Source organism: Chlamydotis macqueenii, chromosome 3 (genome assembly GCF_036417535.1).
Source record: "Chlamydotis macqueenii isolate bChlMac1 chromosome 3, bChlMac1.mat, whole genome shotgun sequence".
In the NCBI taxonomy this organism is placed as follows: Eukaryota; Metazoa; Chordata; class Aves; order Otidiformes; family Otididae; genus Chlamydotis; species Chlamydotis macqueenii.
Genome location: NC_141558.1, coordinates 54,288,269 through 54,316,207, shown reverse-complemented (window position 1 = coordinate 54,316,207; position 27,939 = coordinate 54,288,269). Strand labels below are relative to the sequence as shown.

The 27,939-nt window shown below is 39.1% G+C and overlaps 1 protein-coding gene across 1 annotated transcript in view; it reads left to right on the top strand.

Annotated features, from left to right (window-relative positions):
* Window positions 1-27,939, top strand: part of CEP85L (centrosomal protein 85L) — a 123,395-nt gene that overhangs the window by 30,433 nt on the left and 65,023 nt on the right. The window contains exon 3 of the mRNA XM_086745173.1: window positions 19,072-19,838. Within this exon, the coding sequence (XP_086601299.1) occupies window positions 19,072-19,838 (767 nt within the window). The remainder of the gene's footprint in view (window positions 1-19,071; window positions 19,839-27,939) is intronic.

Sequence of the window (27,939 nt, the reverse complement as noted above, 5' to 3'; positions counted from 1 at the left end):
AAATCTTGCTTTCATCTTGCCAGATGATAATGTAGTTGTGACATGACGATGTACGATGCACCTGGCGTTGAATGCCTGTGGCAAATTTTGCTTGCATGTACGTTGGCTCCTTGCAGCTCTCTTGGTGCTTAATGATTTAAATCCCACAGTCTAGCTCATCTGAAAAGAAAATAGGAAGCAAATACTTTAATTCAATTTTTTTAAAATGGAAAATAAATAAGGATTTTAGTCATCTTGAGAAAGAATTTGCACTGCATGCTTTCATGCTGTAGAATCATAGAAATGTGGTTTGGAAAAGACTGCTAGAGGTCACTGTTTCCAGCTCTGTGCTCAGCACAGGACCGTCACCAACACAGACCAACTCAGCCATGGCTTTGGCTGATTCTTGAAAACCTTGACAGGTTCCTCAGCCTCTTCGGGTAACCTGTTCCAATGCTATAGGATGTCCTTTTGAAGAATTTTTCCCTACTGTCCAGCCTGAACTTACCAAGCCACAGTTTCTGGTTGTTGTCCCTTATTTTGTCTGCTACCACCAGGAAAAGTGTAGCAAATAAATTTGGCTATCTGCCATTTATATATTTATGGTTTTTTTGGGATGGTGGGATGGGTGGGTTGTGGGTTATGTTTTTGTTTTCCTGGCCAAAGCTGAGTACTGGCTCAGCATTACCTCATGTAGTTTTTAGCAAGTCTGGGTATTATAAAACAGAATATATATATATATATATATATAAAATTAATATATCGAAAATATACACATATATTTTAATATATAATATATCAAATATTAATATATAAAAGAATATATATTATATAATATATAATTATATATATTAAAATATATGTGTATATTTTTGATATATGTTGCTTTGAAGAACAATGTATGCCTCTCTATGTTTGGGCTACTATTCTTAAGTATACAGGATGATTTTGTTCTTGATGTTGACCTGTGAATCAGAAGACTGAACATCCTGTGTGTGTTTCTGAAATCGTATGAACTATGATAACCTCTTAATGGCACATCCTTTTCCATCAGAGGTTAACCTATCACTGTCAAAGACTAAAAATATCTTGCATTGTTCAAAAATAGAACAATCTTTCTAGTCTGATTTAAACAATGGCATTTTTTTATATGAAGTGGTTTCAGTGGTTTTCAGTTTTCCCATTTATAAGTTTTACCATAGGAGCACCTAGATATTTTGGACAGGATTTTAGTTTATTGTTTTATCTTATACACAAATTCTAAAGAAACAGACACTTGACTTTTTAACTGGGTGAGAGACATTTTTGGAGTAAGCTTTTCCTTTGAGAAGTGATACGATTCAAAGTACTCTTTTCTTTCTCACTGCATCAGCTATTCCTATGTGCTCATACTTTGCTATTGGGAGTGATGTCAAGGTTTTAATTCTAATTAGGTCAGCTTGAAAAGTGAATTAAAAATAACGTTCACAGTGCATAGAAGGGAGGTGGATTCACTGGGGCACCCACAATCGTCAGTTGTGGTTCTCCTCACGTGTTAAAGAAATCTTAATAGGCAAAAGAAATCTAGTTTAAAAAAATGTAGAGACCATTAATTCAAAAAACGTGTGCTGAAATTTTCTTTCTTTTTTCAGATAAAAGATTCTTTAGTAATGAATAATCTTTAACTTTGTTTTAATTGTATTCTTAAAAGCAATAATTTTAAAATCAGCCTTTCTATATTACTGTGCCAAATGTGTGTGTAAAGCACGCTAGTGGTTTGTGTAGATTAAATTTCACGATCTAAAATTAACTTGCATAGGTACTGAGCTGTGAATTAGGATGTTTAAATGCTATTTGACTTTCTACTTTTATGTATAAACAAGTTCTGTTGGTGTAGAGTGTAGCTACTTTCCATCTGGGAGGAGAATTAAAAAAAAAAAAAAGCTATTATCTTCAGAGTATAAAGATTAGCCTCCAGAACGTGGTTATTTTCATGCTTATGTGAATCTGATGTCATGGATCCATGAAGAATCATTCTGGATTGGAACTGTATGGAAGGCCAGGCTATTTGGAGGTTTGATGGACATAGGATCTTGGAAATAATTTAATTTTATAAGTTACGCTGGTAAAGTTTGTTCTGCTGGATGATGCTGCTTGTGGAAGGACAACTCTTTTGCCCTACCTAGACTAGGAGAAAAAATACTCATGACAAAAAAAAAAATCCCTTGTGAAGAAAACAGTAGCACTTTTTGTGGAGGTTGATCAGATATCTGTTGTCTAATATAGCTTCTAAAAAATCCTGAGTGAAGTGATTCATGACTTCTGTAGAACTGGAAATGTGCTGTTCCTGTGACACATGGTCTGAATTTGATCTTATATTACTTTCTCTCTCCTTGCAACTTCCATGAATGTCACCAGCTTCAGTATTCCTGGTCAGGTCTCGTTACTGCCTCATCTCCCCTCTCTTCACGAAGTTGAGGGAGAAGAGAGGGAGAGCAAATCTGACTCGATGTCATCCACAGGATAGGTTTGCTTTCCACATTCAGATCTTTCCATGAAATCTCTCACCTCCGCCAGATATTCAGTTGGTTGTACTGCCTGATGCTGAGGGGACTGTGGTAGAGGACTTCAGTACAGATGCTCAGCTGGATTAACTTTATGTACACAACTGCTCCAGTTGGTTACTTTTCTATTCTTTCAGTGTCAGTTCCTTTAAAAAAAAGGAAAGTGGGGAAGGGTTGGTTCTGACCAGACTTCCTGTTTTTATGGTCTTTGTTGTAACTTCTGATGGCCCAGTTCTTGTAAAACTTGGGTCTTGAGAATCATATTTTGGTTTAAAAAGAATAATATGTAATATAAATAAGAGAAGAAACAGACCTTGATTTTTATACTGGTGGGATTTCTGCTTTTAGAATATCTTTGAGATGGTGCAGTAATACTTCTGTGCTTCTTTTCTTGCTGATTTTTTTTTTCTTGTTTTCCTTTGTAAAATGAGGTCTAGGAGAGTTGCATTGTTTTCCTACATGTTGAGACTAACCGCAGTAAGTGATACCATCAAAGTTTTGCAGGATACGAAGATGTGGTATGTATGTAGATATAGTGAATGAATAGCACGAGTTGCAGGTTTTGTGTTTACCCATGAGTTTAATTTATTTTTTAATAGAAATTAAAATGTATTTAATCCTTTATGGAAATTGGGATGGAATATTTTGGAAGGAGATGAGGAATGTGAAAAATTCAGAAGCTTTTAAATAAGTACTTCTGAAATTTTGGGATGAAATAGGAATTTGAGAGTAGGTAGGAATATTATGAATGTGTTTGAATATTTACTTTAAACATAAACCATGTGACTTACTGCCAAGAGCTCTTGTTTATATATATCTGGGAGTACTGTTCTCCCATGGGAGTAGTATACCCTTAATTTACTGTAAAAGTTGAAGAACATTAATTAGATTGTTGCTTACATGGGTGGGTATTATTCCAGCTGTTGGGAGGTAGGTGTGGAACTTGATGGAGAGCATGATGCATGCAATGGAGTTCTGTGTTTGAGAAGTCATATGTCAGACTTAAAAAAGCATGGACTATTATTCCACACACACACACACACACACACACCCCCGCCCCCCCCCATTTACTGATGTGTGAGGCCAGTTAAATCAGTTACTTTATCTTTTGTATGTGCTTATATAGCTAGTTTAATTAATACACATTATATGAGAGTTCATGTGTGTGTATATATGTACAACATAGTTGCCATGCTCCTTTTTCTAACATCATTAGTCTTTTTGGCCTGTAACGAGTGAGAATATAAACTAAAATCTAAAAAGTCTAAAGTACAGAAAGACAGGATAAAAAATATTTGGGGTCTCTGTTAAGAAGCTGTTCTTGTGTTCAGTGTTTATAGTTACGTTACTGATACAGTTCTGTTTCCACTGCACCATCATTTCAATATTGTAGTTGTGGCTAATCTACCTGTAAGTGCTAGTCCAGGATGCGACAGGGAATTTAGCAATGGTTGATTATAAAAATATTTTATGGAATGTAAAGCATGCTAGTTTTGACTTACCAAAAATCATTTGTGTTAACCTCTCTTCTAAAGCTGAAGTGCATTAATAGCCTTCTACCACTTGAGTGGTGATGTGAAGCTCTAAAATTGCTATGCCTTGCAGAGTTTCAGATTTCATCCTGGTAGCTTGGATGTGGGCTGAATGCTGTTACAATTTGCTATGTTAGGGATTTACTGGTACTATTAGGTAACGCTGGAGAACATATTTGATACTGCATTGCGCAAAATGGCTCTCTAGTGTTTCTCTGGGGTGAAAGATGACTTCAATTATTAACATAATTAGACAATTTTTTTTTAATTTAAATAATTGCTGTAAGTAGACAATGCAGAGTCTCTGAACTAGTCGTTATGGAGCTGACTTTATTTCAGAGCCAGAGAGCAGGTCCTGGTAAGCTGTTTTCTCCTGCACCAGCTTTTATGATATACTGCTTGTTTTATCAAGCTTGTATATTCCCTGCTTGTTATATCAAAAAGTACAATCTGAAATTGAGTCTAGCTTTTAAAGAGTTCTATTTTTAATTTCTGGTACATGTTGTGCTGGGAATACCACAACTGAGGTGTTTCTTAATGGATTGGAGAGCGGAGAAGAAAAAAGTTTTGTATTGTTTTGCATGAGTCAAAGCACTACTAATGTGCTTGGATACCATAATGATGAGTACTATAAATATCCAAATATATGAGCCAACAACTGGAAATAAATTTATAAACATGAAATTCTTTCCATTATCAAAGGCAGCGATTGAAACATTCTCTGTTCTCCCACCTCTGGCTCTGTACTCATAACTGTGCATGTCAGAAAACAAGATGGATGTAAAAACTGACTGTCTTCTGATTTTCTTGGGGCACAGAGAGAAGTGATCAGCAGGCTCTTTGAAGGAAAATGTTAATTCTGATTGTGATAAAGCTTGTTGTTTGTAAACAGTGAATCCCTCTTCTGTTTTAATATTGTCTAGGAGTTAGTGCTCAGAAGACTGCATAGCACTACAGGTAGCAGCATTTAACTCTGCAATTCTTACATCATATGATATGCTTTGTTTAAAGATGAAGGCTTCAGCATTCCCTCAGTAATGATGGAGATTCAGTGGGTACTCAGGGAGGCACGCTGGCATTGAATCAGCATCCCATTTAGGTGCTAGGTAAACCGTGCTGTTGGGAATTGAAATGCCAAACTAATTTTTAGCATTACGGTGATCAAGCCCCAAAGGAAGGGGGTCTGTCTTTTTGTATTGAATGCTGTAGCATGTTTTATCTTGAATGACTACAGAAATTATCTCAAATACGCAAGTTGGAGTTCCATTACAGTTCTGTTCTCCACAGTGGATCAAGTCTTAATCTGAGACTGTTAATATCATTTGTAGCATGTGTTGTGTTTCATACCAGGGAGGATGGATTTGGTGGACCAAATGGTGCCTGACATGTATATAAGTTGGCAGATGAACTTTGGGGCTTTCAGGATGAGAAACATTCTTTTAAAGAATTTATCATAATTAATGACTGACATTTTCTTACTATTATGATTTAGTTGGATTTGTCACTTTCATTTAATTAGTGTACTAACTCATACAATTTTCTAAGTCGTGATAATGTCAGGGCATTAAACTCTGTCTTTTCTCTGGCACAGGCAGTGGGGAGAAAAACAGTAACTTTTTTAGAAATGAATTGCCAGTGAAAGAATGGAGAAGTAATAAACTGCTGAAACAGCTAAATATTTTCATTAGGAAAAGCTGGGATAAAAGACTGTACTGGGCATTATGCAGTTCTCTCCTAATATGGTATCTGTTTAAGCTAAGGTTATAGTTAAAATCTGAACCTTCAGACAGCCTTTTCAAAGGACCCAGATGGCCTTCAATTTTCAGAATATTTGTTAAAAAAGTGACGTACAGGTTCAGATGAACAGTATGTAACAAACATTACTTTAGAGACAGACTGCTAGCAGGTGAAGGAACACTGGTAAGTATTAAGATCTGCGTATATAATCCGGGAAAATCTCAGAGTAACTTTACTCACATGGTAACATGCATGAGGTTTGGTTTTTTTTCTCCACCCCTTAAAATTGTCTTTTGTGGCTTCTTTGATGGTGGACATATAAGGAAGTATAGTTCTCTTCTGGAGGAGAGGCTTGTATTTTACAGTACAGAAATCCTCCTAAGAGTGTGAGATTTAGTTCTAAATATAGCTTCTGAATTAACACTGCTAATTTTACCAGTGTATTATTCACATTTGCTCAGACTATCAACTGTCCTCCAAAAAACGCAGAATTAAGTCCTCAGAGCGTGTGTGGAGAAGGTGGAGGTTGTGGAGGGAGGGTTGTTTATGGGCGTTACAGAAATGTGAATCCCTCTCCTTTGTTTCATGCTGTAGAGAAGTTGTGTATTAGAAATGGAACAACACTCAGTTGTTATCAGTCTTAGTATCATGGCTTCACAGGTGTGTCTGAAAAAAGAAAATACTAGAAGCTAGAGTCAAATTAGTGAAAGTCAGATGATGCAGGAAAAAAGATACAGTAAAACTCAGGTTTTCCCACATCTGTTTATTGTATTGTAATCAGTGTTGTAGGATGGAATTCAGCAACTCTTCTATATCTTCTTGCTGCTGTTGCTTTCAGAAATGTTTCACTTAGTAATAGGAATATCATAATTCCTTTGGCAAGTATCAGGTTTTTGGTTGCTATGAGAATTTCAGGTGAGTCTTACCCTCATTTCCGCCAGTCTATTCCTTCTTTTTGTTCTGCTTGAATTTGTGAAGTTTAAAATACATGTATAGTACTAGGGTAGCCAGTATTTTGCTCAGTGTAGAGAGCAGTGAGAGGAAGCAGGTAAGGTTTACTAAATGACATTGTTACACTTTGCCTCCTGTTCTTCGTTTGGGAAGGTAAGGATAATGATGCTTAATTTCTGAAGTATAAAAAGTGACGACTTCTGTAGGATCTAGAGCTGTGCCCAAATCCAATTTAAGGTTAATCCTCTGTGACCTGAGCTGGGTTCCAGATGGTGACCTACATGGCGAGTAGGCTGTTGATGTGTTGTCAAAGACCTAAAGTGTCCAAGAAACATTAATGGAAGGAGAGGGTCTTGTATAGTAAATGAAATGTACAGTTACAAAGCTAAGAATGCCAAAAGTTAGAAAGTAAAGAGCTAGATCTACTTCTGCAATATTATATTTTGCTTTTTTGTGTATTTATTTTATGGTTTGTTTGGTTTTTTAAAATATCTTGCTTTTTCCCAAGTCTTGGTAAGTAATTACATAAATCAAGACTGCTAGGTCCTCAGCAGACCTATTCCAGTTGAATATAAGCTGCTGTTAACAAATTATTTTGTTACTGTTTGGAGATCAGCATCTGAAGGGAAGAGACCTCCCCAGTGAGCTGAATTTTTCTTGAGGCAGCAGTTGAATTTTTTGGGATTCTTAGGGATGATTCCTGGCCCTTGGAAGGGATTACTGCTTGATGCAGGCATTCCCAAAGTGTGTTAAGTAAATTGCTTGTGGTGCATTAACCACTTCCAAGTGGTATGTAGCAGTGGCGGTGCTGCAGCAAGCTGGCTGTATTTGGTGACCTGGCTTGACCTTCGTCTGCAGCAGAAAGAAGGAGATAGACAGAGACAGTCTTGCTATGAAGCAGGGTGAAAGCCGTCAAGCAGTATCCTCCTGCCTCACTGGACCCATGGCAGCCTCACTGCTCTGGCTGCTTATAGCACCTGCTTCTGCCTATGAAAGGGTTTCTTTTTCCATCTGGGTAAAAGCTCATACACATGTGCTTTTATTGTATGGAAACCTGTGTGATACTTGGAAGAGTCACCCGTTAAAGGATATTCAAGCATTGGAACAGACTGCCCAGGGAGGTGGTTGAGCTTTCATCCCTGGAGGTATTTAAAAAGACGTGTATACGTGGCACTTAGGGACATGGTTTAGTGATGGACTTGGCAGTGTTAGGTTAATGGTTGGACTTGATGATCTTAAGGGTCTTTTTCCAACCTAAATTATTCTATTCTATGAGTTTGGACTAGAGCTGCCAAAGTGAGAATGCAGAGCTAAACTGGGAGGAGGGCTACTGTGTGTAAGGCTCAGCTGGGGGAAATCAGTAGAGGAAATGAGGTTCAGAGACAAAGTGAAGATGAAGGTGTGTCCTCTCTTCCACACCTGTGTAGCCTGGCATAAAGCTGAAAGCAGCTGCTCCTGTTAAAGAGCTATTCTTGGTTTGCTTGTGAACCAAGATAAGAGATGCACTGCTTAATGGTGAACAGAACAGGTACCAGGTGAACCTAAATATGATATTTTAAAGCTAAAAACTGTCTTAGTAGGCGCAGGGATTAAACTTCAGTAATGGATAATGATCTTAAAAATGTAGCCAAGGATCTCCAGTCTCCTTGGAAGTTGAAAGTGGGATTTAACCTTCTCATGTTACTTGACATTAATGTGTAGGCTGTTTTTCTGCCTATGCTTATGAATAAAGTTTAGGGGATTGATACACACCTTTGTCAACAACGAAGTTTTAACTGCGTGGAATGACAGTGCTCTGTGAGAACCTTCGGGTTTCACTCTGGTCTCCTTGTGTGAGTCTCTGATCACATGCATCACCTTTTCCCTTTGTGTCTTTGATGAGGTGGTTTACTTCTGAAAGGCATCAGCCTAGCTAATCTGGAAGGGCTGTTGTTGGAGATGGCACCTGGCCTAAGTTAGAGTGTTGGGATAATGCAAATAAGCCTGAGAAAGTAGAACTTCTATCTGTCTTGGTATAGGAGTGTAGAGGGCTAGGTATATTCCTGCTACTGGATGTTCTGTTACAGAGAGCATAAATAGCTAGGATTTTCTCTCTCTGGAGGGCAGAGGTGGATTTCTGTTCTTATGTGCCAAGTTACTTCAGGGTGGTTTTTTTTGGAGTCATCCCTGGCTGGGGATGAAGAAGTAATGGCAGCAAGAGGGATATCCGGTGGCTGTTGAAGTAGATTGTATTTGTGGCATGAGTATCTTGCAGATTCAGAAAGGAAGAAGGACAGATATATTGTGACATCCGTAGTATTTTTTTTTTTTTTTTCCTTTAGCCATTACTTTAATGAAGGTCCTAGGGGGATATTTGATTTCTGAATGTCTTCGCTGTTAAGTGCTTGTTGTTGGAAAATGGAATTGGAAGCTGTAGATGACCTTCATAAAAAGGCAGATGCAAGTTAAGATCTAGATTTTTTTGAAAAAAAGAAACAACCAACCACAAAGGGAAAAAAAAAAATCCCTGTGGCATTTTATGTTTTCACTCGTACTTTTATTACAGCAAAATAAAGTTGCCTGATTATGTGACTGCTCTTCTGGAATATTACTTTATCCTCTTATCTGGGGGGGGTGGGGGGAATAGACGCTGTTAATCTAAAAATCGTTCTACTTAGTTATACAACTGTATCTTAAAAATAGCTCCAGATTGCTGGAGAAGAAAGATACTATGGGGTACAAAATTTCTCTTTTGTTCAGTTTCTGCTCTTTTACATAGACCATCCACACTTTATATGTAATATAGTTTACTGTTTGTGGTGGCCAGTTGCATGTTGCTCACATGTACTCATAGAGCAGCTTATGAGCATCCTTTAGCACAGTTCTGTATCAGCTACTGTACGTGTACAACAGTAACAACAGCACCAAAGCTGAGTGCTGAAGAGCTGGTAGGCAGAGGTGTGCACAAAAAGAAAGCATTGAGGATGGGGTATCTCTTTGTGTATGTGGCAGTCACTATTGTGAAAATTTAGCTTTGAAAATGGTTGTTCAGAGCATCCTTTATTGTGTTGTGTTTCTAGAAATCACAGTTGTATTTGACTGTGGATGTGATGTCCTTGGGTTAAGGAGGCAAAATGGATGAATCAGAACGGATTCTGGTAAAACTAGTTCATTCTTTTAAGACATACTTCCATATTAACTTGCTCTGTTTTCTCATCTAAAGAGATTTTATGTAAGTTAGGTTAGCCTTTGTCCTTGTAGATTAATTTAGCAGACAAATCTGATTGAGAAACCCAGTTTTCATTTTTTGAATGGCCATTGCAGGGTTGGGCCAATAGTAGTTATAAATAACTTGTTTCCAGTGACTGATACAGAGTAAAAATTTGCTCTTGGGCTTACCTGCTGTTTACTTTGAATTTTCTGGTCAAATATGGTCTGTGAAATCTTTTCTACTTCAGTTAAGTACCTCATAGTACTGTATTTACCTCGTGCTTTTAAAGAATATGTACTTTTGCTTTTCTCTAACATTGGCATCTGGAAATAATTGAGAACAGAATCTTGTAGCAGTTGGCTGTAATTATTTCTCTCTGCTGAGTAATCTTTTCCTGTAAAACATATTTGAACCGTGTGCTACTTCATTGCACAGGGCTGATACCTGACTTCATTTTGGAGTGGCAGGATCCCACTTCTGTACAGTGCTGCTGCTCTTTACGGTCCCCTGTTAAATTATCTTCTCAATATCTTCATGTGAGCAAGCTGATTTGACCCAGATCTGGCTCAAAAGTAGGAAGTTATTAAATTTATTTGAAGATGCTTCTCTTCTGGAGTTGTGGATTCCCCATATGAGTATTACTAGCCTAGATATTGCTAGGCAAATTGTCAGTTCAGAGAAATATTAGTAGGCAGTACTGTTTTGTATTAAATCTTAAAATATCAGTTATGTTAGGATCTGTTTAACAGGTTGGCCGTACTTGGTGTGTATGTATTACGTTGGGGGCTTGGGGGTTTTCTTCTCTTTTTTTTCTCTCTGCAGGTGTATACCTAATGCCTGTTAAAACTTCAGGTTTACCACAGAAAGTCCCAGGAGATTTTCTGTACCACTCATGTGCTTTTGACTTTTTTTTTTTGTTTGTGTGTGGAGTGTGTATTTGTTTTCACCTATCAAAAACTGTTACATTCTCCCTGAAGTCAGCTGTTGAAAAGCACAAAATGTTATTAGAAATTTTTGTTAAGCTTTATTTGTTGAAATACACTGTACAGTTTTTATTATTTGAGAGTTGTGAGACTTGATACTGCCAAACAGGTAGTTTAAAGGAACTCTTTATTTTATTTTATATTTTTCTAAAGTAGAATGTGGATCACTTTACCTGATACCTTCTTGCACAAAAGAAAAAAAAAATTAGCTATGTATTTCAAGGGAATGTGTATTAATTTTTAATGGAGGATGATTTGGATGAAAGGTCATTCTACCTTATAACGTTGGTTACTGTTGGGAACTTTAAGGTCAAACCTGTCTGCAATAGATCATAGGAGGAAGCAAACGCTTTCTGTTGAGCCTGTCTCTTTCCTTTGTAGTGATTTTTAAACTGGTAATCTACGGTCTTCAAAAAAGCAGATTTGTAATCTCTATTTTGTACTTCATTTTGACACTGATTCTGGTTTGATCACCCATGTGCAATTCTGTGGGAAGATATTCACATTGCCTCTTGTCATTTAACTTAAGTGATGGAATTAGGAATTTTGGCTCTTGAAATGGCCACTGGAATGCAGTGATTGAATCATGGTGCTAAGATAAGATCATATTAAAATACTGTCCTTCCATGTGGTCCGGTGTTTCATTTAATTGCTTATCCTTGTTGCTGGAATCTAAAAACTTCGCTAATGAGGTTTTTGGCAAGTCTGCCATCTCAGGTGTGATGGAAACTTGGTGTACAGTGATGATTTCTCAAGCATGGGACAGCACTACTTAAATAAATCAAAACTGGAGAGTGCCTGCTGTGTCCTAATGCAACTTGGTCAAAAAACAGACTTCTGAATGAGATTTTCAGTACCCTATCTACTGTAACTGAATGAGTATTTCAGTGCCCTACCTACTATAACTGAATATGCCCCTTTTATAGGGCATATTCCTTGTCAGTACTGTGTGCTGGGGAAACAGGTGAATCCGAGTGGAGCAAGACAACCTTTTATGTGGCAGGCTGAAAACAGGACTTAAATAGTATGAAAATAGGGAAATATAAGTAAATGACTTTCATTATGAGTAAAAAAAGTATTATTATCCCTTGTTCTGTGGCAATCAGTTATCTGTGTTAAGTTTCATTAACCAAACGTTAGAACATACTTGTTTCCCACTCCCCATTTTTTTAAAATTTGAGAGTGTTATCCTCAATTTTTACACTAAGTAGGCTTGTTGCTACCTTATCACCTCTCTGGCAAACAAAGAAGAAGGTGACTTTGCTGGAAGTCATTAACTGTGGAGGGGGATAATGAAGATGATCAGGGCCTGTTGTGAAAGGACGAGGAGTAATGGCTTTAAAATATGGAACACTGGAAGAGATTGCCCAGAGAGGTAGGTGCTGCATCCCTGGAAACATTCAAGGCCAGGTTGGACGGGGCTCTGAGCAACCTGATCTAGTGGAAGAGGTCTCTGCTCCTTGCAAAGGAGTTGGACTAGATGACCTTTAAAGGTTCCTTCCAAACCTAACCATTCTATGATTCTGTGATACCAGATGGCCAGTTTGTAATAAGTTAGATGGGATATGTTAGGCAAGCTTCCTTTAGAAGTATTTTCACATGTATGTAGTGTTCTTTTGTTTGCAAGGTTGTCTGAGAAGCTGTTTATTGTTTGCTGGAACTCAGTGTTACCTCTGCGTTTCCTTGCTTGGATGAGTGTGTATGCTACATTGGCGCTTCTGTGTGCAGCTTTCACTCTTGCCAACACTGCTTTCTGCTCAATTTACTAAAAATCTTTCAAACTCCTCTTGTAGTGTTTTTCATATCTGTAGGTTATAGGAGGCTTGTGAGGCTGACGTACCATTTATTCCTTCTTCCATCACTCTACAGTAACATTGCTCAGGAGTAATAGCTTTACCAGTATTTCATCACGCATCTTACTCTGAGATGATGCTGTTGGAAGGGAGGTAATAAAAGCAACAGAATTGCTTCAGTGTTTGAAAATTCTATCTCACTGCAACCTCTTAAGTTTGCATTTGTATTATACAGAGTTGTACTGTTCATACTTTTTTGTGAACCATGTAGGTTTTAAATCACTTCACCTTCTAAAACTAGCAAGTTTGTAGGCACAACTTGTGTTATTTTGGTATGCAACACAGTAAATAACAGAAAATTTTGAAACAAAGTAGAACTGAGTTGAAGTTTGCTGTCCAGTTCTTATGTAAAAGAGTTCTGACCCACACTGCCAGTATGGTAACTGTTGATGCTGGAAGCCGGTGAACTTACTTCTTTCTTCCAGATAATGTTAATTGAACTTGCTTCTAAACACCACATATCTGTTTTTGCTTTGAAGGCACAGATGTGACACAGGCAACTCAATTTAGTGGCAGTATTTTAGTATTTAACATTGTCTTATCTTAAATCAGTATGTATTAGTTAGTATTAAATTATATTTTGTCTCTAAGTTTTTTGTTGGCTATTCTTCTGGTTTGGTTTCTTGCTGTGCAAACACAGCACTTTGTAAACAAATAATATTTAGGAATTTTTTGAGGATTTGGGGCCCACTTTCTTGTATAGAAGTTTTTAACATCTGAACAGATCTCTTTCTGCAGTGCTTCAATTTCTGATATAGCTTCTATTTCTGGTCATAGAAATATGATGCATGCTTGTATTTATTTATTCTTTGGAAGAGATTTATTTGCAGAGATTTTCTCCATTCATTCACCTCTCATTTTTTTTAACATCGTAAACTTGAAATAATGTGAACAGAGCTTGTAAAGAGAATGACAATGGTTTCTCTCCCATAAAAAAACGCAACCAAAACAAACACACAAAAAACCAAACCCGAACCAACTGACAACCAAAGCAAATTAACTAAACCCAAACTATTCCTATGACTGCTACTGCATCCTGGAAAGGCATGCTTTTACTTCCAGAGGTTGATGAGTCAGTCTCTTCAGGGCTTTTTGCTAGGGCTGGCCTTCTGCCAGTCCATTCTGAAATTTCTCGGTTGGCTCATCTGGTTATCTATGCTGCGTTAAGGGTAGTCCAATTTGTAAGTAGGTAGGTAGGGGGGAACACATGTGTAGCATAAATAGTGCTGTCATGGCACATCATCCCATGGTCTTTTGTTTTTTCGACCAACTCTCGGGAGAGTTAGACACTTCTGTTGTTGAAAGCAGCTGTTTTGGAGGAGAGTTCTGGGAGGCAGCCACATGCTTGGATGGTAGAGTGAAGACTCATGGTCCCTTCATGTTTTGGACACTGGAATTGCTTGTGGTTCCAGTTACAGAACAGTTCAGAGAAGCATTCAGAAGAACCAACATTGTATAACAAATGTAAGAACCTTTGTACACTAAACCACAGCCAGATTCAAGACCTTCAATTTGTATAATAGAGGCTTGACTTCGCCTGTTTATCTTCTGCTCTGTTAATAAGAATAATTCAGTTTATTTTCCTGGATTGGGGTAATCTATGTCAGTGTTTTGGGAGGTGAGAGGGGAGGGCAGAAAGAGAAGGTCAGCTGGCTTTAATACTGGTGTACTCTATGGTCAGGGCTTTCTAATTATAGCCTGGATAAAATATCAAATTTCAAAGTCCTTTCACACAAGGAAGGTTCTCTGTTTTCAGTGACATTAGATACGCATCCATCCCATAAACATTTGCATCATGTGCATTTTGGTTTTGCCTAGTATTGGGTAACTGAATTAGCTGATTGCTCTGCTGTTGTTGATAATGTCTTATTTGAAGCAGTGAAGAAATCATCACATACAGAAGTACATCTTGTAGGTGGGGGTTCTTAAAGCACTAGTTTCACTTTGCAACTAAAGTTGTTCAGAGTTACAGTGAGCTTTTCTCTGTCCCTTGTGTATGATGACTGACTGCTGGACGACATAAGGATTTTAAGTACCTGCATGATTGTGTTGTGTATCTGGCCTGAGAAATGGTTTCAGAGATTTTTCTTCTACTTATGATGAATATAGTTGGCACTAGTGATCCCAGGAGGATGTAAATGAGAAGGAGGCGTTCATTAACTTTATGTTGGAGAGCTTCTTTCTTCTCCTTTTTCAGAAAAAAAAGAAGTCTTCACCGTGCTGTCTCCCATTTAAACAAAATTCCTGTGATCAGGTTTCTAGTGAGATCAAAATTACTTCTGTTATGTTATTTTCTGTGCCAGATATGCAGTAATTAAATAGTTCAGAAGTGTAACACAAGATGGTAAGAAAGCCGTATGAAATGATCTTCATTTTCTATTCCATCTGTTGCTATTATGTGGTAGAAATTTTGTAACATGTTCTTAAAATATATTTTTTCCCATTCTCTTCTTTATGTGTTTGGGAAGTATTGGATCAAGTATTAAAATACCTATTAGGCAAGTCCTTTAAGGACCTTTGTAGTGGGCATGAAAAAAGTTATTAGGATAGTTGAAAAGCAAAATTTGCCACATAACTTTCAAAGAAAAACTAGTAGCAACTAGCTATATTTTTTTTTTCTCCTACCTCTTTAAATTTTCATTAATGAGAGCAATCTTAAGCATTGAAAGACTCTGGAGACATACAAGCCATGTTTAAGAGTGTTTGTAATCTTCAAATAAATACTAGCTCAATGAAGTGAAAACATGAGTAATGCTGGGAAGACAGCACTTTTAGTTCTGACTGAGATGTTTGCTTGCACCTGACTGTATGGAAATGAAAAATCTGCTGCTTAGATAAAGTAGTCTTTGTCTGGATTTGGCCAGATGGAGCTTATTTCTGTGACTGGAGAAGAAGTAATGTCTTAAGTTCCGTGGTGCTTTCTGGATTCTCTCTTTCTTTCAGTGAAATTTCTGGATTTCCTGCTTTTTGTGTTGTGAGGAGGTATTTCAGAATACAGTCTGGCGCTCTTTCCAGCGGAGCCTGCAGTCAAGGCAGACTGAAGCAATATGCTCTAAGAAGTGGTGTGAATTTTCTCATCTGTTTCAGTGAGCATTAATGGGAAGACTAATTAGGACAACTTGAAGCCAAAATTACTCTGTTTCACTTTGAGACCAATTATCAGAGACATCCATCAGTAGTAGTTGGATGTAAATGGCATTCCAAGTTTAAATCTGCTTGAAGAGTTTAGAATCGGAAGTGAGGAAAAGAAATGTAGATCTAATGCAGGGCTTAAATTTAGAGTAGAACAAGGAAGGATAAAAATCTACTGCATATGAATAAGTCTGTACTCAAATAGAAACAAGTGAAGAAGATCATATACTTCTAATTATTATTGAGTTTAATTCTAGTTTGAAGACTGCATGTAGGTGATATTAAGTCAGTGTTTCAGGCAGAAAATGCTGTATTAAATACTACTATATTTTTTTTTGTATGGACCTGTGTTTAACTTTTACAGATAAACACATACAGAGTTTCTTCTCTTAACTTTCTCTTGCAATTGCGGCATTTCTACTCATAGAAATCTGCATAGCATAAAGCATAGGTCTCCACAGTCGGTTCTTTTTGAATCCTAATATACTCTATTTTCTCTGGGTATAAAAAAAACCTATGATTACTTCCTTCTCAGGATTGACACTGTCCTGTGTCAGATTCAGGTTTTGGGTAAGGTACAGTACAAAAGTTAGTTCACTTGAGTGTTACAAAGGCAGCAGCCTCTTGCTAAGGAGTACCTGTACAAGAAGAGGTACATTTTTCTACTGTGTGTTTTCTTCCCTGCTCTCCAGAGGAGAGCAGAAGTCTCTCCCTGCTCTTCTGCTGAATACTTCCAGAATGCAGAACTCTAACGCTCTGCTTTTCATCTCATAATGTATATGTTTGAGACTCCAGCTCCATCAGGTCATACACCTCTTTCACCTTCTTGTCGTTGCTTTGACGTCTTCAACCAGAGATGACCAAGTATCTGTATCTCTATTGCAGAGCAGGGCTGGAAGCTGCTGCACAGAGTAGTAAGATGTACCTGATTTGTAGTGGCTATCTATGCAAGCATCTAGTGTGCTGCAAGAGAAGACAGGAAGGCAAAGCTGAGAGAAGCTGAGACTGCACCTGGCACAAAGTGGTTACATGTGGTGGGCATATCACAATTCTGGGAACTTTTAGTGTGCCATTTTACTGTCTCCACTGCTGCGATAGGTGTGGGCACAAATACGTTTGGTCAGAGGACTGTGATTCCTTCCACTTGAAATGGGTTGTGTGGCCTTCTGTATTCCGCTTTAACATGTCCCACTTCTTGAGCAATATCAAGACAAGAGAAAAAAGCCAAGGAAAATGTTTCTCTCTGCAATATAGAATTTTTTAAGGAAGAAGTGCAAGGAGGAGGGAAAATGTTTCATCTTGCATGTAAAAAATGGTACCTCACACTTATTAGCAACATGATCCATCAGGTAACAAGCTGGTAGTATTCTTCTCTGTTTCACTTCCTTTAATGTGAGCATCCTGTGTGTGTTTTGTGGCCACCATCAGCACCCTATGAATAACTCTTAAACTGTTGGAGCATTTCAGCCAACTCTGATAGCTTTGTCAAGTCTTAAACATAGCCATGTTCTGTAACTGCTGTGAGTGTAGGTGGCTGGGTAGAGGCAACAGACAATGTGTGAGCTTAAGCTTTGAAACAGGAGGGTGACCCATTAGGCGACAGGAAGGCTTCAGTAAGAATTTCCACCCTCTTAGGAGCCCTGGCTTGTTTAGGAGACAGAAGACAAGTATGCAATAAACAGGTATTGATCAAAGAATTGTTTATTATTTTGTGGGCTATAATGCATTTTTCTCATGAGGAGTGTGGTTCTTGGACTATATTATTTTGTGTTGTGCTGCAAGTGCAAGGAGTGAAGGAGTCTGTCCCCAAATAGGGAGTTGGAGGTAATGTCATCTTTATTTGGGTACACAGAAAAAAGTAGTGCTGCCATTTTTAAAAGTTGTTGCACTATCGGAAGCTATTTTTCCTATCTGTGGCATGATATTTTGAGTCAAATATATCCTTTGCAGTGTGCCCAATTAATAATGTGTTCTGGCCTTCACCAAATCACATTAACCTAGTGTAGCCATCAGATGGGATATGTCAGTTGTACTTCTAGAGCAATTGATTGATTTATTTTTGGTTTACTTTTTACTTGTCCCACTATGAACTCTTGTACCAGCTGGCAAATCCGAAAGAAATAAGTTCTCCTAGATTAGGATGGGAGAAATAAGAAGAGTGTATCTGTCTTGCTCTTGGCAAAAAGGACCCCAAAACAATCTTTTAATTAGAGCAATTTCATTCTGTCTATCTGCTGTGAACCTAACGAGCAATATCAGCTTGCTAAGGTGCATCCGCGTGACTTGGTGGGAGCTGATCCTCTAATGAGAGGATTAGGTGTTTATTTCTGGTTGCCCACAGCCTGTGATGCTAAGCATATGTCGCCAGGCAGGTGAGGGGTCTCAGCCAGACCCTAGCAACTTCTCCTTTACCTCTCATCTTTTCTCTTCCATCTTCTCCTGAATATCACCTCACTAACTTATCTGTTCTGGATATTTCAGCTTGGGATAGATGTCATAAATTATGCTACACACAGTTTCTATGTGGTATTGTATTTGGGTCTGTAAGTAACACAAAACCTAAATGGAACATAAACTTTTTCAGAATGTTGGTTTTTAGCAAGTCACCTGAGGAAACGTAGTTTGAAATCAGTGACATCTGAAAGGGATGAGTAGTTCTGTCCGAGAGGCTGTCATTAAAATGGCTCATCTCCAGCACTGCCATTTTACAAAGCGCATTTAGTGAATTGTTTTGCCTTTAAAAAGTGAGAAGAGGGGTGATGGAAGAGGAACCAGTCCTGAGGCTCCTGAATTGTGCTAGTTCTACTGTTTCCTGTATAGAAGCTACTTAAAGTTATGTGGGGTGGGGGAGAAATCCAGCCTGCCACCTGGGGCATGAACGCTGCCTTCTGCCCACAGCCTGATAACTGTGTCTGGAGCTGCTGTTGCCACTGCTTAGTACAGTTGTCTTTTTTGTAATGATGGCACCTGAGCAAAATAAATGTGAAAATCTCCCATTTTAGTAGGTTTCCATTCTCATGATCTTGAGTGGTTCAGAGGACCCTGTTTTGTCAAGAAACTAGTTTCCTTCTATTTCTGCATTTCACCTTGAATTTGATGTTTTGTCCTCTGGGCACTGATTTTAATGAGTTCTGTATTGCACTTATTTACATGATAAATCTCTCTTCCTAGATCATTCAACTTCAAGTGGTACATCCTCGTTTAAGCCCAGCCGATCACTGGTTTCTATTCCCACTGCCCATGTGATGCCGTCTAATTCCAGCTCTTCACTTTCCAAACACAGGGAAGCTTTCAAGTCTGATGGCTCAAAATGGAGTACAAGCTTTGTACGGTCAGGAGGAGGCAGAAATCAGGGTGCCCTGGACAATTCTCTTGACATGAAAGATGCAAGACCTGTAAGAAAATGGTCCTCCTTGTCTAAACTCAGCTCACCAAACAGCTGCAGCCAAGATGGTAGTAGTCATTCAGTGGACTCCAGGGCTAGTACAGACAAAGCTGTGTCACCACAACTAAGGACAAATGGGCCAAGTTGTTTGCATGATAGCATGGAGTTGCTGAAAATTGAGGACAAAGAAATGGGGAGAAAACAATCTTCTCTACTGGACTGCAAATACAAGTTTGAAACATGCAACAAAGACGATTTTGTTTCAGATTCCTCAAGTAGGAGACATGCCTTAGACTTGACCTACAGTGCCTTACCTGAAAGCAAACCTATGGCAGCCAGTTGTGAAGCTTTTGGACAGAGATACGCAACTCTGGGACAGCAGGCTGTGAGTGGAGCTCCCATACAGCCGGCAGTGAGGACTCAAATGTGGCTTAAGGAACAGTTACGTGCAAATCCCTTGGAGTGCAGGACTGCTGAGGAGACCTACGGTGTAGCTGCGTGGCATGTGCAGCAACTTGAAGACTTTAGAACAGGAGGTGAACAGCCTGTGCAGGTAAGGCTAAGGCTTGATGTTTGCTGCCATCATGTGGCATTTTATGTGATACCCGAGGAATAACACCGAGCAGTTTTTAATAAAATAGGAAAGGGAACAGGTCCTCTTAACCAGGTGATGGTGTTTTTAAACTTTGATTGGGGATGCTGCTGCTTGTTTTTTGGTATTGCCTGGGTGACAACAGTTTTCTTCTGGCAGCTGCTTACAGTTTACTCTGATTCAATATGCCGGTCTACATGAGACTAGCATCTTTTTTTTCTGAAGCTGGACACAGTAAGAGATTCATCAGATAACATTTTCAGTAGCTCTTGAGGGAATCTTTGGTCACAGTGCTGTGGGGGAATGTGAATGTATTTTGATCTGAATGGATTTACGAAGAGGTTGCATTTATGCGTTCACTGAAAGAGGAACGACTCCTGCATACTGCAGGGTGAATATTCAGTATTACTATGACTAGGACTTAAAAAATGAATTCAGTTTGATATTACTGCTTTTTTTTTTAACTAATTAGAATCAACTAATGGTAGTCAACTAGTCTGGTTTATTTGAATTAAATAATGTGTAGGTTTTGTGTGTCATATTTCAAGTATTATCTTATAGAAAACATCAAACATGGTTTTAAGAGACAGATAACCCTTTCTAACATGACAATTCACAATCTTTGCTTCCAGCTCTTACCCAAATGGGAAAAGATAGCTTGTGAAGGAAGGCAGTATTTAAAATCTAAATGTTCAGGTTTACCTGTGTGGGTAAATTTGACTTGCCAAAAAAATCCCAAGTGGATTACAATAGGCAGATTTGTGTGAAAGTCAGTTTAAGGTTAGACTAGGATATTGTCTGAGCAGAGATAATCTAGCTGTATGTGCAAATACCTGTTTTCTCCAGCCTGAATATATATTAAGTAATTTCCAAAGAATTGTGCTCGAATTTTGTTGTTTATTCCATTGTGTTTTGAAGGTAAGACTGACAAATTCAGAGGTTTGCAAGATCCAATTTTGGTTTTAGTAGTGATCTGGATATTTACTTTTTTTTTTTTACCTTAAAAAACTGGAATTCAATTAATATGGCCAAACTAATATTAATCCTTAAGGGTCTCTCTAAAAGGCTGGCATTGTTCCAGCTAGCCACCCTTTTACATTACCCTTATTACTACAGAAACCCTCGTCTTTAAGTTTTTGAAGATTTTGATGTTGAGAAATTACGCAGGTAGAGAGTGGAGCCCAAGGGGTTCTCTCAAAGCTAAACTGATGGGAACTGGCTTGCTACTGAGGCTGGGCCGGGGGCACTGCCAGCTGGGCAGGGATTGAGGAGCATACAGGTGATTTGGGGAGCGAGAGCAGGGTACTGTGGAGGAGCTAAGTCCATCCCTTCGTTCAGGCCTTCCTGTACACTTGAGGTACATAGCTGGCTGCAGCCACCAGCAGTGCTGTCTGTGGGGTTTGCATGCAGATCACTGTGCCTTTTGGATTTGAATATCTCTTCAGAGTAACCTTTATTTACTACTTTCTTTCATTTAGGGATGTGTCTCTTCATCATCTTTTATGTACTTCTCAAAACACATTGTTTAGGATGAGTGTTTCAGAAACTCTTATTTAGGTCAAAACAACTCCCAGCTTTTCGTTTTTCACATCTCAAGTGCTTTCTCCACCTCATTGTGATTAAATACAATGTCTCCTTTTTGTATGAAGGCAAAGTTTCATGTTTGAAACAGATGAGGCCCTATGTGCGTTACTGTGGCTATTCAGAAACTTCATTCATGCAGGCATTGATGCCGAGCTGTGTTTTGAGGACAGAGCCAACAGAGGGAGCACAAGCATTATTTATCTTGTCTTGAATTCATAAAATGGTGCTGCATCTTTTCAGGTTTTTGAGATTGTAAGGTTATAGGATGAAATTTTGCCTAAAATGGTTTTATTTTTTGTTTTCTTTGCTCCTGTTATTTTTCTGTCTGTATCAGTATTGATTGTGTTACAGGATCCAGCTAGCCTCAGGCTTAGGAAGCAGTGATCCTATCAGCTGTCTGATCGGCCCTAGAAAACAGGGGAAGTCCTTCAAGCTTTGGCCTTTGCTCTGCTTACTCTGACTTCCCCTCCTTGATTGCAGGGGAGGTCACAGGGAGGTTCCTGGTGGCGTTAGCAAGCACTTCTGTTGGTATGGTTTGGAGTTGCATTGATGGGCCTTGAAATGCAATCTGTTACATTTCCTCAAGTGAGAAGATGTGGTTGTGAAATAGGACTCAGAGAAACAAAGTTAAAGCGCGTGCAAGAGTGATGAGCCTTTGGGCTCTTGCAGACATCCTCTGCTGGCCCTCCCTGCCTGCCCTGTCTTTCTGCCCAGAGATTACAGCTTTAAGGAGAAGGGATGCCAGAAGAGATGAATAAAGGAGAGTGGTTCTTGTTTTGAAACCTGTTTTTCGTTTGTTTTTTTTTTGTTTTTTTTTTTTTAAAGAAACTTCAGCATAAGGACAGGTTAATCCTGGCTGTATGTACGAATTGGAGGATGAGAGGCTGGAGAGCAGCCCCGTGGAAAGAGATCTGAGCATTTGGGTTGATGGCAAGTTGAATATGAGTCAACAGTGTGCGCTGGCAGCCAAAAGGGCCACTCGTGTCCTGGGCTGCATCAAGCACAGCATAGCTAGCTGGTCGAGGGAGGACATTGTCCCATTCTACAGTGCAGTTTTGGTTTTGGGCACCTCAGTATAAGAAGGACATCAGACTATTAGAGTGTGTCCAGAGGAGGGTGACCAAGATGATGAGAGATCTTGAGGGCAAGATTTTTGATGAGCAACTGAGGTCACTTGGTTTGTTCAGCTTGAAGAACAGAAGGCTGAGGGGTGACCTCATCACAGTCTATAACTTCTCGAGGGGAGCAGTGGAGGAGGAGTTGCTCATTTCCTCTCTGGTGACCAGCTACAGGACATGAGGAAATGGCATCAAGCTGTGTCAGGGGACGTTCAGACTGAATATTGGGAAAAGGTTCTTCACTGAGAAACACAAGATTTTGCTAGAGGAAGCTTGTGATTTATGAAAAGGGGAAAAGCCCCAGCTCTATGGAAACTTTTTTTTTTTCTTTTCCACTTAGTCGAGATTGTTTGTTTTTGCTATTTTGCTTTTAATAAGTGTGTATGCTGATGGAAATGCAGTGGTTTTTAGAAGACTGAAAAAATTTCAGCTTATCATCTTTTTACTTTAAAACTACCATTGCCATGAACAGAAAACCAAATGAACTTTGCTTTTAACTGAGAATCTAGAGCAGCTTTATGTATCTTTAAGGTAGGCTGGTAGAGGGAGAGACTGTAGAGGGCAGCTACCACTTATAAAGCAAGAACGGACTGAAACAATTTTGAGTTGATTTCAAGGACTGATGGTTCAGGAACAGCTGTTGGACTTAATACAGTCTACAAATAAATTTTTATGCCTTTGCAGACTACTGTAGACAGTTTTACCCCACAAAACTCTGAATTAGGGTTTATTTTTATAAAATCATAAAAGGTTTGAATTTGAATTTACTGTAAAGGATAATGTATTACAGCCTTTAACAGCTGTTCCAAGGTTAACTACTCACAAAATAGAGATTCTGTGCTTCCTTAATAGCCTGAATTTAACTGAACTCAGCATCTACCTGTTGGTTTTTTGCTACACTTCGCTCCCCAAATTAAAAAGCCTATAATGCGGCTTTTCCATTCCAATTGTAAACCATGATTTTAAAAATAAAGTATTTACTGTGCATTGTAAGGGAAGCTCAGAATGTTGGGTAGAAGACCTACAGCTATGTTGAGATTCTCTTTCATGACATGGTCAGGTGTGCAACTGCAGAGAAGATGCTATGGAGGAACAGAACGCCTCTTGAGAGAAGGTGCATCGTTCAGCTGTGAGTGTAACCATAGAATCACAGAATGGTTTGGGTTTGAAGGGACCTTAAAGATCATGTAGTTCCAACCCCCCTGCCATAGGCAGGGACACCTTCCATTAGATCAGGTGGCTCAAAGCCCCATCAGCCTGGACTTGAACACTTCCAGGGATGGGGCGTTGTTGTAGTTTAGCCCCACTCAGAACCAAAATATGCAGTCTCTCTCTCACTCCTCCCAACCTCCGAGGGAATAGGGAGAGATAATATAAGGAAAAAGACATGAGGTTTGAGACAAGGGCAGGGAGAGATTCTTAAAGTTACTGTTATGGATCAAACAGACTTGACATGGGGAAAACTATTTGTTTATTATTAAAACCAAAGCAGGAGAACGTGGAAGAGAACAAGATAACCTCCCCTCACCCCTCCCTCTTCCCAGGCTTAACATTATCTCTACCTCCTCCCCCTGGCAAGTGCCAAAGAGGTGAAGAGGGAATGGGGTTTACAGTCAGTTCATCGCTGTTGCTTTACGCTGCTCCTTCTTGGGATTCCTTCCCTGCTCCAGCATGGGGTCCCACCCATGGGCTACAGTCCTTCATGAAACTGCTCTGGTGTGGGTCACTTCTTTCCATGGGGTGCAGTCCCTCCAGAACAGCTGCTCCACTGGGCCCTTCTTGAGCCACAGCCTCCTTTGTGGATCTGCCTGCCCTGGTGTGGGGTCTTCCACAGGCTGCAGGTGGATCTCTGCTCCTCTGTGGACCTCCATGGGCTGCAGGGGGACAGCCTGCCTCACCATGGGCTGCACCACAGGCTGCCGGGGAATCTTGGCCAGGAGCCGCATTACTCCTCCCCGTCCTTTTTCACTGACCTTGATGTCTGCAGCTGCTCCTCTCAAAAGAAATTCTTCACAATCGACAGGCAGACACCTCTCAGGATCTCTTCTCATCTCCTCTCCACTTCTTGCAGCCAGGCTGGGCCGAGTTGGGCCCAGTCGGCTGCCTGGCGGGAGGCCAGAGGGTGAGGCCTGCAGGGCCCACGAGGCTCGCGCCTCCCCCTCTCTGCCCCCGCTTCTGCTTCTTCACATCCTCTTCTCTTTGTTTTTGTTTTGTTTTGTGTTTCCCCTTCTTAAATATGTTATCACAAAGGCGTTATCAGGGCACATTCTGCTACCAATTGGCTTGGCCCTGGCCAGTGGTGGGTCCACCCTAGGCCCAGCTGAGTCCACTGGACAAAAGGGGAACTTCTAGCAGCTTCTTACAGAAGCTGCTGCCATAGCCCCCCTCACTAAACAAAACCAACACAGGCATCCACAGTTTCCCTTGGCAACCTGCTCCAGTCCCTCACCACCCTCATAGCAAAGAATTTCTTCCTTATCTCCAATCTAAATTTACCCTCTTCCAGTTTAAAGCAATTACCCCTTGTTCTATCACACATGCCCTTGTCAAAAGTCCGTATTATTTGTACGTTTCGGAAATAAATCTCCAAGGAGGATCTGGTCTGTGGTTATTGTGTAACATCATGGAGTTGTATATGAAAATTCTTTTTTTTTTCTAGCAAATGTGTACTATTCGATGTATACTTTTTGAAGATAAACATCTTGTGCATTTCCAAGGAACAGATTTTAACAGTACTTTAATGAAAATAATTTTCATGCAGAATTATATTTCACCATACATTTGATTATTCTCAGAGTATACCTGATCTTTCAGCAGATATGACCATTGTAATCCTTTTTTTTTTTTTTATTTTTATTTTTTTTTAATTTTTTGATCTCCAAAATAAGGAAGTGAGTGATTGGGCCTGTGGTAAGGGGAGCTTAACTGACAGCATTTTGCAATTGCTGAACTGGGAGGCCTTACAAATCTGGATTAAAAGGCTGTGTGTTTTCATGTAAAGACATTTCTTAAAGCCTTATCGTATTATCCAGATGTACCTAGGTGCACACTGTATGCTAGTTCAGAAATAAGGTTTAAAATGAAAGTGTGCCTTTAAAATTGTGGGAGAAGATACAATAAGAAGGAAGGTTTCACAAGGTTGCATATGTACTTACTGTGCGTATGTACTCTGTGTAGGCATCACATGATGAATCTCTGTTGTTTCAAGTGTATAGGACATCTGTATGATTTCTTCATGGTGTGGTAACTTGTGTCAGAATATAGCAGAAATAATAGATGGAAATTACATAAGTGCATGTTTTTCCTTTAATGTATCTGGCTTACTGCTTTTTCTTTAATGAGGAAAACAGTCCTGTTCATACCATGTATATAAAAGTTACTGGAAATTAAATTTTAATGCATTGAGAAATCTAGATATACCACAATCTTCATTTCAAAACAGAGAAGAAAGAAAATAAACTGCATGCATACCTCAACATTGGTAAACAAAAGTTGTAAAACTTTAAATTAAAGAAGAAGTTATAGCATTCTTCAAATAGTGTTGTTGCTACAGAAAACTTTGTTCTTTAGTGCTAACTCAAAACTAGTTTTTCTTACGAACCAGGCAGATAAAAAAACCTAAAACTTACTAATATCAGCACTTTTCCCATGGTTTGATGAAACCATACTTTTCAGCAAGATAAAATGTTTTAACATGAAGAATTACCACCTTTAGTTAGCAAAGGGAACTCCTTACTGTGAGCAGTGGTTAAGCTTTATGTTCTATTCCTTTTGCTGTGAAGTTGATAGTCCAACAACTGGGATTGCGTTCATTATAGTGCATATGTGGACTCAGTCTGGAGTAAGTGCTAGCTGACAATGGGAAACCGAACTTGGACTGCAAAAAGAAAGTTGGCATTGGTTAACTGATAATTTGCTAATTTTATATGTTGTCTCAGGAGAATGCATGTTTCGGTTTCAGCAGCATATTTCAACATTCATTGAAGATTCTGTAATTTTAATTTCTGACTGCTGGGGTTTTTTCTAGATGCTAATGGCAGGGTTTCTTATAGACTTTATTTGTATGTAATTTTGGATCTGGAAGTACGTGGCTGTTGGTGGCAGCAGACCGATCTTTATCGTTTTATTAAAAAGGAGTATGGGACTGTTATTTATTTATTTATTTTGTCAAAGCTAACTCATTTGTTGTAATTTTAGCTATTAAACTAGAGTGAGCTTCCTATCAGTTGTGGTATGCTTCGTGTCATCTATGTCAAGAACTAGCAGAAATCCTCTAAATAATACATAACTATGTAACTGTTATAACATATATTCCTCATAGATAAATTTACGGATTTTTTTTTTTTTGAAAGCAAAATAATTCAAGATTACCAAAATAAGTGATAAAGTGCGTATGGTGATGGTACTGTGCAAAGTTTTCTGCTTAAAATGCAAACAGACAAGAATTTATATTACTATACTGGCATTAAAAAGCTATAGATGTGTACTTTGCAGAAGCTATTTTAAGTGTTTGTTGCACCTATTTCAGAACAGATGAGAGAAAAGCTTTTGTTTTGACTGTTCGTGCTGCCTCAGCTAGTGTTGCCTAAGCTTTGGAGCAGGTAGCATAGTCTGGAACATGGATTCCTGTTAGCGGTAGAACTCACATAATCTTTCTGTTTCCCTACACATACTGGCTTTTTCCTGTGAAAATTCTTCTTGTAGATCCAATTTAGATGGGTGTCTTCCAGATAACCAAACCACTCCACAACAACAATAACCATCTGGAAATCCTCAGTGTGACCATGAGATCATCAGCTCTGTAATATATTCAGCACTTCTGAGAAGTGCTGGATCAGCAGTCTGTGCGAACCAAGGATGTGCTGTTGTAAGAGAAAGCTGGAAGCTGGGGCTTCTTCCACCCCATGAGCAACATCTGCCTCTTTTGCATGTGTGCAAAAGACTGTTAATATCCATATGTATGACGTCACATTTACTGTACAATGCATATGTGTTGATGCACTTTGTTCCCACATTGTACTTGGGAAAGAGTAAGCTGTTTGGCCCCAGTCTGGCCACCTTCTTTCCCAGCATATCTCAGGTGTGTCGAGCTACCTTCTGAGTGAGTAACTCCAGCAGAATTGAACTCTTCTTGGTCACTGTCCTTCCCAGGAACCCGTGGGGAGTGTACATCATCCTGTAAAGGCCCGTAGAAGATGGCTTCATGCTTAATGTGAGGACAAGCCATGGACTGGGTGATTGCACTGGCAAGTAACAAGTGGTATGGCAAATACTGCTTGAGGGCTCCAATGCTGCACACTTGACCTGTGCATAAGCAGTAAATCCAGCTTATTGAGGCTGTAGCACACTTGCATTTGTGC